Here is a 12704-nt window from a genome sequence, read left to right as displayed (position 1 = left end):
AAGAAATAAGACTGTCCAAGGGATATTGTGGAGCCAAAACTGAGCTTGCAATGAGTCAGGATGCATTGGGTCTTCTCCACCTATGAGAATTTGGTAGTAGTAGCAAGTTGTTTTGAACGTGGAGTATTTGTAGAAGTGAAATGCACAGGGCTCGGGGGGAGCGGAATTTTAATCAATGGAACTGCGTGTAACATACTAGGACCAACCTTCCACCTTCCAGCATCTATTTCAGGAGTCTCACAACTGAATGTTACACAGCCACAGCTGTACTGTCTAGAAGCCACTTCAGAATTTTGCCAAGGCAGAATCTGACCTTGTTAAATCAAACTATGGAGCCTGGTATGTTGAGATCCATAAACCAGTTCATTTTAGAGAAAGACGGCACATATCAGCCAAACAAATGGTTCAAATGGCTCTAAGCACTATGGGACTTAACATCTGAGGTCATCAGTCCCATAGACTTAGAACTACTTAAACCTAACTAACCTAAGGACATCACACACATCCACGCCCGAGGCAAGATTCAACCTGTAATCGCAGCAGCAGCACGGTTCTGGACTGAAGCGCCTAGAACTGCTTGGCCACAGTGGCTGGCTCAGTTGAACAGCTTGTGCAACATGTCGCTCAGTATAGGGAAAGGCAATGGCAAATAACGATCATTTTTAGCACCTCTGTGCTAAGTGTCTTTGCAGCCTTAACTTTGTTATGTGTTGGTTTCATTTTGATCAGGCAGGCAGAGAGCCAATTCCAGGAGGGAACCAAGGGTAGTCCAAGTCCAGTGGATTGAATAAGGGCGTGAGACAAGTAGGTAAGGGGTTGACCGAGCAGTGGTCATCCAGTAAGGAATTTTTACATTTTGTTTCATGTCGTGTTTTAAGGGGCACTAGACCACATTTAAGTTTTCTAAAAGTAAGGAAATATGTCATAGGTGCTGACCCTAACAAGTTAAGAGTTAGTTAAAGGTCAACACGGGGACCGGGTCTTTCGGAAGGGGGGAGGGGAATAATATAGCGGCACCACAGATTAAGATAGGAAAGTTAGATTCAGTGCAACATTTCTCAGTGCACAAGTTACGGCCAGGCATGGGCCCATTGACAGTAAGTTATGCTGACCAGTGGTTGTGAAGTAGAATGGAGGCCACAGAGCCGTTGAACCACTGGAAAGGGTAAATGCAGTGGTTTGCATGGCGCAAGTAACAGGCAGAAGGATCCCACTGGTGCAACCTAGGTTTTGTGAGTACGTGACTCGGAGCGGCGCGTTAGCGAAACAGAGGCGCGAAGCCACACATAAATAGGTGCCAGTTTTCTAACAAGGCATTCAAGTGTGGCAGCTCTCCTGGACGGCTGGTCATGTCATACCACCGGCTACTCGCAGCAGTAGATGAAGCGCCAGTTATCCAGTCCACAGTGGGCCCCTGGTTAGACCCTCTGAGGCCGACACGGGGTCTGTATCCAGCCAGCAATGGGCCATTCCACGGCTTGCTACTGCGGGCAGTTGTCTTGGCTCCCAACATGCAACGGAGACATCCAGGGCAAGGGCTGCAGATTCAGCTGCCGGATCGCGGGCACTCGTCGCCGCATTCTTAGCCACACCGGTGAGGGAGCGTGTCGTGGGGCACCTTGCAGCGGGTGGCACTGGGGCGGCAGAGGCGAAGGCTGCTGAGTCGGCTACCTGCGCATCCTTATGTTGCGGACGTACTAGGCCGACACACAGCAGTGCAGGCATGGGTTGCTGAGGCAGCCATTCCGTCCCAAGCCGTTTCGCAGTCAGCAAAGTGGTGTCCTCAGCATTGCGGGACCCGGTGACGCAGAGCAAGGGGAACACAGAAATCTCTTGGAAAGCTCGGACGAGTCTTAATACAGTGCCTTCTACCTCTTCCTGCTACATTTGGTGTTGCTGTTACATTCGGTCTCAGAAGTTCCCACTACAAAGCATTATCTTTAGAAAAATAGTGTGTAATACAGATGCACCTGCTTATTCGTTGGCCAATATTTAGCCTTGTTATTGATATCTTTTGTAGGAAACTGTGAATATAATGTCTGTAATTTGGGAGCGTTTATTAATAGGTTAAAATTTTTTTAACTTAATAGCTCTGATTTATTGGTTAGCTTCAATGTCATCTCCTTATTCACTAAAGTACCTGTTTTTGATTAGCTGCATTTTTTAAGCCTGTGTTCACCTCCACTTACTTTTATCTGATAAACAGTATTTTGAACAGAATGATGGTGTCACCACAGATAGCTCTCTCTCACCCATAGCAGCTACTTTATCTGTATAGAATTTTGAAGAAAAAGTTCTCACGTCTGCAGTTTTATAATCAAAATTCTTCTGGATAAATGCCGATGAGACATTCATAGTTTATTCTTTGGTGAGGACAAGGTCACATAGCTGCTTGAGAATCTTGACTTTATTCACGAAAACATCCGACTTACAATGGAATGGGAAATGAATGGCTGTCCACCATTTTTGGATGTATTAGTTCAACGTAAGAAGGATGAGATTTTAGGATGCTGCACGTACTGAAGCCCATCCATACTGGTTTATACTTAAAGCATCCAGCTGCCACTATCTTTCACAAACTATGAGCGTACTTAAAACTTTAGGAAATAGGGTGCATGTAGTGTCCAATACTGACAGGCTACAGGGGAATTGCTATATTCAATAAAAATGGATATAAAAACAGCACATTAAGAGAGCTGTGCAAAGAAAAATCCCAGACCAACCAAAGGAAGAGCAAGAAGAAAGAGATGTAAAGTCTATAGCCTTACATATGAAAATTGCCAGAATAATGAAGAAGCATTACATTCATGTTATCTTTCTCCCTCTTCTAGGGTCTGTGAAAGGTTATATATGAAATTATGAAATCCCTTGTTAATGTGACAAAAGGACACACAATATGCACTGTATATGAATTGTGTATCACGACAAACAATATGCACCATCTAAGAATGGTGCATCGAACACCAATGATCCACTCGCCTTACACAGCCTAACAAATCTGGAGTGGTTGAATCTTGTATTCCCACTGGCCACTCCATGGATTACAGGAAAGATAAGACACTGACTGCAGCCTTATCTTATTGGTATTCAGTGGAGCTGTGGGAATACAATTAGCTGATAATCTGCTGAACTGAGAGTTTCCAGCTCAACATATCACAGAAACCACTCATTTCATGCCTGCACTCTCAAAAGAATTATTGTTCTGAATCTTCACATAATCCATTTGCACTGGTATTTTCTGACATTGGGCTTGATTTGTTTTACTGTTATATGCAAAAACTTTTATCTATGACACATAATTTTGTTGCAAACAATGTTATCTCCGGTGCATATGCATTTAATCCACAGTATTGTATCAAGTGGTATAAATTTCGCCAGAAACTCACCTAGAGAGGTGAAGCAGTAACATCCAAACAAAAAAATAATACTATCACGGGTGATGGATTACAAGAAGAAATATTAGGAACTTTAGAAACAGGTCACATTTCTGGGTAGACATGCAATGTTTTGTATAGAAAACTGTAATCTAAAAGCGTTAGAACTTTGATGTAAAGTTTTGTGTGTGTGACATATGAAATGCTACCCAAAAATTCTCGAAATAAATGTGTAGCTTGGGAAGTCTAGCTAGTATGATGAAATGTCACCAGGTGGTACCCTGTATATCCTTTGTAACTCAGAACCTCAAGCAGTTCTGTGTTATGTAGTTGCATTTGGACTGTATGTGCATTTACTTATTGTTGTGTCTTGCAAAACTAATGAGGTTGGTGTCTGTGAGCAATGTAGGTGCATAAATTTCTGTTTTAGATTAAAAACAGAAGCAAAAACACACACCTTGTTGCAGTAAGCATTTGGAGAAAGATGCCTTAGGTCACAGTCAAAATTACTAGTGACTTATATGTTTTCAAGATGAGAGAACAGCATTTGACCCCCCCCCCCCCCCCCCCCCCTTCAGGCACGTTGTTAATTGGTGTTACTCCTGAAAGTGTTGCTGCTTTTGGAATATGGTGATGGAACATTTTAGGCGTAACATCCAAGACATACGCAATATCACAGGGCTATCTTATGGGATGTCTGAGAGAACTTTGTCTGACGAACTGCACACGTGATGGATTGATACAAAGTTTCTGCCACAAATTCTCAACAAAGAGCAGAAACAGCATCATGTGCAAGTCTGCAGAGAACTTCAAGAAAGGCTTTAAACTGAACCAGACTTTCTTTTGAAGGTTGATGCTCGTGATGAAAGCTGGGTATATATGTATGACCACAAAACCAAATCACTTGACCCCACAAAAGCCTGGCAAGTGAAGAGTAATGTGAAAACCATGTTCACCTGTTTCTTCGACTTGGAAGAGATTGTCCATAAGCAGTTTGTCTCTCCTCATTAGTCCATCAGTGCAGGTCTACTGCGACGTGCTGAGGCGTTTCAGGGAGAACATAAGAAGAAAAATCACAAGAAAAGTGGTGCATGGGCGATTGGTTCCTCGATCATGACACAATGTGTTTTTTACCCAGGAGTTTCTGCGAAAAACTATGTGACAGATGACAGATTGTTTGTTGGCTTCTTTCTTAGGTTCTTTGCATGATGTTTATTTGATGATTTTCTGACGTTTTTCAAAGTTTCACCCTTCACTTTTGGTGATGGACTGCAGTCCACCACCAGCAATGGAGAGTGGAGCTTTGATAATGCTGGAGCAATAAGAAAAATCAGGCAAATGTCAACTGTCTGCAGAAACAAAGATAGAAGCCAACAAGCAATTTGTCAACAAGTGGCCACAAAAGCAACAATAATTTTGTACATGATAATTGTTCCACATCCTCCATACCTACCTAAAATGGCACTGACAGAATTTCATTTATTCCCCATGATGAACCTCAAGTTAAAATGCCAAGGATTTCCCAAAAATTAGGAGATTCAAACAGAATCACAAGTAGTACTAAACAGGCTCATTAATAATGTGTTCCAGGGAGCTTTGCTTTTGTGGAAAAACCACTGAAAGTGGTGTATACACTCCTAAGGAGACTGTTTTGAAGGATATAGTGAAGAATTAGACACAGATAAACAGTAATTTTCTTTATTGATGAATTGTGGGAACTTTTGGTTAGCATCTTGTACAAATTTATAAAAAAAAATATAGATTTTACTTTAACTATGTAGTGGACTTTTAATTCAAATCCCATTACAGGTCAAATGATCCCTTTCTGCTGTTCTACGGGTGTCACTCTACACCATATGCCCACCGTCAATGCTTCATTTTACATCACAAAAAGCTGTTCCATGGTAAGTAAAAATGTGGTTTGCAACTGCTTGGAATTAACTGAAAACTTCAGAACAGAATGGCTGAGAGTATGAAACATATAGTTTCTCTATTACACAGTGATGATGAGGAAAATTGGACCTCAACAGAGCTGAATTCAGCACCAGTGACGTCTTCAGTCCTGATAAGTGTTCCATTCATATTATGTGTGACAGCTAATATTACAAGCTGTTATTCCTTGAAATACTGTACTGGAAGCGTTACATGTCAAAAAATTTTGATAAATTCAGCTAAATCACTAACCCCCCTTCCCCCAAATAGGAAGAAATCCATTTCTTTTATGATGTTTGTACACAATCCTCCACAATAAATAAAGAAACAGTGATGCATCTTCCAGAGTTACTGAGAAATTGTCAACTGAGGTCTTTCCTCCACTTCTGATCTTTATTGTTATGGAAATTTGCACACATTATCAATATCAATTTGTGAGTTACTTAAATTAATCAATAAACCTTGAGATTTCAATGGCTAACTATATGTAGTGGATGAAAAGGAGAAGTCACTGAACATCCTTTTTTGCCTTTTATTGTACATGGTGTGTAAATGACCACGCAATAAACTCTGAGAAATGATAGATCCTGCAAAGAGAACGTAGTTTTAATTTTTTAAAGTATTTGGTCGAACCTGCCACTGTTTTCAGATTCATCATTTTTTATTCCTTTCTGAAATAAATAGCTTCATAAAGAAATTTAGGTCATCGTATTAGGTTACTGCACTAGCCATGCAACAAATTCTGATTACCTAACCCATTACTTACCACACATATTTTCTGGATGTGCTCATACAAGTAGTCTGAAGTATGGCAGGAACCACACAGTCCTTTGCGTGACAAGGAATATACACGCTTAAGAGAAGCAAAGCATGTTACGAAAGGATCCAGATATACTCCTTCATTTAAATGGTATTACAAGGTCCAACACGTCATCAACAATACTATAAGACTAGATGCCAAGGTTAAATCTTTGCTGGTGAAGTTTGATGAATATTGAATGAAACTTGGCTACACCTGTTGCTGAAGTATCCATCCTAATGTGAAGTGCACTTCACCAATAAACATGGTATGCAGGACTGAAGGCGCCAGTGGAAGAATGTACTAATCCATAAAAATGTTTCTTGAGGTATTTTATGTTATATGTTTGATTAAATTCAAATGCAAGAGTATAAAAATAATAACATAACACAATCTATATATTAGAATGCACTTTCCAGAGGTACATATCAAACTACGGGTTACTAGCATATAGTGTTTTCAGAAAAACAGAAGGTAAATTGAGCATTCCAATCTTAACTGCATTGTAGCTTCAAACTTTTTTCTGCAGACTCCTTCAATTAGTGAAATGTCATTGCAGAACATACTGGACATACTTAACATGCGGTACAAAAGTGGTAGTCCCTACAATGTACGTACATGGCACCTACATCTGTTTTGTGACACTTTAGGCTCTGAAAGAAGAATGAAACTGGCTGTGCATTCTGTATGGGACCATTCTGACATTTGGCTGAAGTATTTTAAGGAAATTGCAGGGGAAGACCAGATGGAGATTTGAATCACATATCTCCTGAATAGGAGTCTAGGGGCAACCCTTCATTCTCTACACAGTATTTGAAAGTTGATTTTCACGTACCTCATTTATGTTGATTTGACCATCTTCATCCAGCACTGAAGAGTTTTCTTCAAAACGGCTATATCGACTGACATCTAGCTTTCTTTGGCACTGTTCTATAGGATGCCAAGTATATGTCTCTGGACACAGCAGAAATGATGGGTTGTATCTAGCTTTGTATCGCATTTTTGGACAAGTATGGATGTAAAAACCCATATAATAATACTTCAGTGCTGAGCTGTGTGTATGTAAAGACCTTACCAATGCAATCTCTCTGTAACAAAACACAGTAAAAATTAGGATAGACTTTTACCATAACAATACATTTTCTTAGGGGCAATAGAAATAAATTCAAAATAAACTGTGCAGGCACATTTAACAAAACATATGTTTTGTTTTTGATTAGGACCTCTTAACTGATGCACATTATTACTTCAGTCTTAAAAAAATGACCATATCAGCTCTGCTGCACACCTCTTCTCCTCCTCTCCCTGCTCCTACTTGCTACATATCACACATGTACAAAAATCTGTAGTACTGAAGAGTTAATCTCAAAATGTAATGAGTGGTCTATCCCAAAGAAAAGGATTAACTTACTAACTTATTTTCCTTCACAACTTTTCCCTTAAGTATGAAACTATTAAAAAACTGATGTGCCTGTGTTTGAGACATTAATTTTATAATCTTATTTATCATGTGAAGACAGAAATTAATGCTTCAGAATAGTGTTATGTTCCAGAGTAAGTTGGGGAAGTAGAAGGGCATGTTCATAGACAAGGTTATCCAAACTGACAAGCTAAAACACTGTGTTCACCTGGTTGGTCCACCTTCGGAGCGCGATACTGCAGCGATTCTTTGTGACATGAATCTGAAAGGTATTTTGTACATTTCTGGTGGAACATAGTGCAATATACACTCCTGGAAATGGAAAAAAGAACACATTGACACCGGTGTGTCAGACCCACCATACTTGCTCCGGACACTGCGAGAGGGCTGTACAAGCAATGATCACACGCACGGCACAGCGGACACACTAGGAACCACGGTGTTGGCCGTCGAATGGCGCTAGCTGCGCAGCATTTGTGCACTGTCGCCGTCAGTGTCAGCCAGTTTGCCGTGGCATACGGAGCTCCATCGCAGTCTTTAACACTGGTAGCATGCCGCGACAGCGTGGACGTGAACCGTATGTGCAGTTGACGGACTTTGAGCGAGGGCGTATAGTGGGCATGCGGGAGGCCGGGTGGACGTACCGCCGAATTGCTCAACACGTGGGGCGTGAGGTCTCCACAGTACATCGATGTTGTCGCCAGTGGTCGGCGGAAGGTGCATGTGCCCGTCGACCTGGGACCGGACCGCAGCGACGCACGGGTGCACGCCAAGACCGTAGGATCCTACGCAGTGCCGTAGGGGACCGCACCACCACTTCCCAGCAAATTAGGGACACTGTTGCTCTTGGGGTATCGGCGAGGACCATTCGCAACCGTCTCCATGAAGCTGGGCTACGGTCCCACACACCGTTAGGCCGTCTTCCGCTCATGCCCCAACATCGTGCAGCCCACCTCCAGTAGTGTCGCGACAGGCGTGAATGGAGGGACGAATGGAGACGTGTCGTCTTCAGCGATGAGAGTCGCTTCTGCCTTGGTGCCAATGATGGTCGTATGCGTGTTTGGCGCCGTGCAGGTGAGCGCCACAATCAGGACTGCATACGACCGAGGCACACAGGGCCAACACCCGGCATCATGGTGTGGGGAGCGATCTCCTACACTGGCCGTACACCTCTGGTGATCGTCGAGGGGACACTGAATAGTGCACGGTACATCCAAACCGTCATCGAACCCATCGTTCTACCATTCCTAGACCGGCAAGGGAACTTGCTGTTCCAACAGGACAATGCACGTCCGCATGTATCCTGTGCCACCCAACGTGCTCTAGAAGGTGTAAGTCAACTACCCTGGCCAGCAAGATCTCCGGATCTGTCCCCCATTGAGCATGTTTGGGACTGGATGAAGCGTCGTCTCACGCGGTCTGCACGTCCAGCACGAACGCTGGTCCAACTGAGGCGCCAGGTGGAAATGGCATGGCAAGCTGTTCCACAGGACTACATCCAGCATCTCTATGATCGTCTCCATGGGAGAATAGCAGCCTGCATTGCTGCGAAAGGTGGATATACACTGTACTAGTGCCGAAATTGTGCATGCTCTGTTGCCTGTGTCTATGTGCCTGTGGTTCTGTCAGTGTGATCATGTGATGTATCTGACCCCAGGAATGTGTCAATAAAGTTTCCCCTTCCTGGGACAATGAATTCACGGTGTTCTCATTTCAATTTCCAGGAGTGTATCTACACTATGTAATCAAAAGTGTCCGGACACCCCCAAAATTTTCATATCAGATGCATTGTGCTACCACCTACTGCCAGGTACTGTGTATTAGTGACCTCAGTAGTCAGATATCGTGAGAGAGCAGAATGGGGCACTCTGCAGAACTCACAGACTTTGAATGTGGTCAGGTGATTGGGTGTCACTTGTGTCATACATCTGTAAGTGAGATTTGCACACTTCTAAACGTCCATAGGTCCACTGTTTCCGATGTGATAGTGAAGTGGAAATGTGAAGGGACATGTACAGCACAAAAGCATGTTGACTGACAGAGAACACCGACAGTTGAAGAGGGTTATAATGTGTAACAGGCAGACATTTAACCAGTCCATCACACAGGAATTCCAAACTGCACGTACTATGACAGTTAGGTGGAAGGTGAGAAAATTTGGATTTCACAGTCAAGCAGCTGCTCATAAGCAACACATCATACCGATAAATGCCAAACAACATCTCGCTTGGTTTAAGGAGCATAAACAATGGAAAATTAAACAGTGGAAAAATGTTGTGTGGAGAGAAGAATCATGGTACACAATGCTGTGATCCAATCGCAGGGTCTGGGTATGGTGAATGCCCAGTAACATCATCTGCCAGTGTGTGTAGCACCAACAGTAAAATTCGGAGGCGGTGGTGATATGGTGTGGTCGTGTTTTTCATGGAGGGGGCTTGCACCCCTTGTTGCTTTGTATGGCACTATCACAGCACAGGCCTACATTGATGTTTTAAGCACCTTCTTGCTTCCCACTGTTGAAGAGCAATTCAGGGACGACGACTGCATCTTTCAACATGATCGAGCACCTGTTCATAATGCACGGCCTGCGGCAGAGTGGTTACATGACAATAACATCCCTGTAATGGACTGGCCTGCACAGAGTTCCTGACCTGAATCCTATAGAACACCTTTGGGATGTTTTGGAACACCGACTTCATGTTGGGTCTCACTGACAAACATCGATACCTGTCCTCAGTGCAGCACTCCGTGAAGCCATTCCCCAAGAAACCCTCCAGCACCTGACTGAACGTATGCCTGCTGTCATTGAGGATAAGGGTGGGCCAAACACCATTTTGAATTCCAGCATTACCAATGGAGGGCACCATGAACTTGTAAGACACTTTCAGCCAGGTGTCTGGATACTTTTGATCACATAGTGTATGCACAGGCCTGAAAATTCCTGTAAATTATGGGCTGATGCTTTGTGAAAGTGTAGCTGGCACCTAATAGCATTCCAGATGTTTCCCATTGGATTCAAATCAGGCAAATTTGGTGGCCAAGACATCAATACGATTTCACTATCATGTTTCTCAAATCATTGTAGCATGATTCTGGCTTTTGACATTGACGGATGTGGATGTAGATTTAGACAGCTATCCTGCTGGAAGAATGACATAAACCTTAAAGTGATGCAGGTGATCCAAATTTATATTAATATTGCCCATAGCTGTGATTGTGTCTTTGATTACTATCACAGGTACCATGGAAGCCTTGATGAATGTCCTGCACAGCATAATATTACTCCACTGGCCTACGCCTCTGGCATGGTGCTTGTTTCAAGCAGCTCTTTTGCCTGTGTCATAATGTATCCACACAAGAGCATCGACCTGATATAACAAAAAATATTACTCATCCAATACATTTTCATAAATCAATCTCCAAGATTGTGTGCTCACTGCAATCTTAATTGACAATGATGCTAGGTCAACATGAGAACAGAATGCTATTGTCTGCTATTGAGCCCAATGTTCAGCAATATTCACTGAACATTTTGCTTCAAAATACCTGTGTCTGTATCAGCTTATCCAGCTTTACTGAATGGGCAAGCACCTGACCTCAACATTCTCTAATAAGGCAAGGACATCAAACACCTTGTTGCTTACTCTTGGTTTCACCGATCTTCAGCCAATTTCCATCAATGCTCACAACAGCAGCAAGTAAACAGCTGAACGGCTTTGTCATTTCCAAGATGTTTGCTCCCAGATGCCCTTTGTCATAAAATTTAAAGTCCTTGGATTTCACCATTTATAGCTCAAATCATGGCTAGAACGATCCTCCATTTGTCTCTGTTCAGCTTATACACTTTCCTTATTGTGCTAAGTGCTCACAATACCTCAACATGACATTAATCTTGTGAAGGGCAGTGGTCATAATGTTTTCACTCAACAGTGTGTCCCTCAATAAGTAGCAGACAAACTGTGGAGACAGTTCCTGGAAACTCATCACGACAAACATTATGTTGTTAACGGTTGGCAGGTGTGTGTGTGTGTGTGTGTGTGTGTGTGTGTGTGTGTGTGTGTCTAAAGTTTTCCTTCAGCTTTCTGGAACATTATAAATGGCCGTGAATTTGTACAGTAGACTATGATTATTCAGATAGATATAGCAGACAAAAATTTACTTGTAATGGGGGGGGGGGGGGGGCTAGAATTTGATAACAGAAAAAGGAAGAGAAGGAAAAATAGTAGAACATCAGGGGGGAATAAAAGGGAAAGCTGCTTAGTAGAATTATCCACATTACTTAATTTAATTATTACTAACACTTTGTTTAAGAAGCACAAAAGAAAATTATACAGGGCGAACATTAATAAAACTGAGAAACTGCAGGGACAGATTCCTGACTGAAAAGAGAGGAAAAAAGATCCTATGAACATGTGTCCAGAAATGCATCATTGCCAGGGTAGAAGGTGCTGACTGAATGAACCAAGTGCCATGTGTTCCTTGTGTGTTGCAGACTGTGTGATTGATGCAGCATCTTGATTAGATTAGATTAGATTAGATTAATACTTGTTCCATAGATCATGAATACGACACTTCGTAATGATGTGGAACGTGTCAGGTTAATAAAAGATGTCTGTACAAGAAATTACATTACACAAAATATTGCATGACACTAATGATTAAGGTTTTTTTTTCTCCCCCCCCCCCCCCTACTATCTAAAAATTCGGCCAATGAGTAGAAGGAGTTGTCATCTAGAAATTCTTTTAATTTATTTTTAAATGTTAGTTGGCTATCTGTCAGGCTTTTGATGCTGTTTGGTAGGTGCCCAAAGACTTTTGTGGCAGCATAATTTACCCCTTTCTGTGCCAAAGTCAGATTTAACCCTGCATAGTGAAGATCATCCTTTCTCCTGGTGTTATAGGTATGCACACTGCTATTACTTTTGAATTGAGTTGGATTATTATCAACAAATTTCATAAGGGAATATATATACTGTGAGGTTACTGTGAGGATCCCTATATCCTTAAATAGATGTCTGCAGGATGACCGTGGGTGGACTCCAGCAATTATTCTGATTACACGTTTTTGAGCAATGAATACTTTTCTACTCAACGATGAATTACCCCAGAATATGATACCATATGAAAGCAGTGAATGAAAGTAGGCATAGTAAGCTAATTTACTGAGATTCTTATCACC

General features: G+C 42.2%; 1 protein-coding gene across 2 annotated transcripts in view; it reads right to left on the bottom strand.

Annotated features, from left to right (window-relative positions):
* The window catches only part of LOC126335353 (arginyl-tRNA--protein transferase 1), a 147197-nt gene that overhangs the window by 12876 nt on the left and 121617 nt on the right, over nt 1–12704 (bottom strand). For both annotated transcript variants that reach the window (XM_049998539.1, XM_049998540.1), the window contains exon 9: nt 6941–7193. In XM_049998539.1, the coding sequence (XP_049854496.1) occupies nt 6941–7193 (253 nt within the window). The remainder of the gene's footprint in view (nt 1–6940; nt 7194–12704) is intronic.

The sequence above is a fragment of the Schistocerca gregaria genome, chromosome 2, assembly GCF_023897955.1.
Source record: "Schistocerca gregaria isolate iqSchGreg1 chromosome 2, iqSchGreg1.2, whole genome shotgun sequence".
In the NCBI taxonomy this organism is placed as follows: domain Eukaryota; kingdom Metazoa; phylum Arthropoda; class Insecta; order Orthoptera; family Acrididae; genus Schistocerca; species Schistocerca gregaria.
This window is presented reverse-complemented; position numbering and strand designations above follow the sequence as displayed.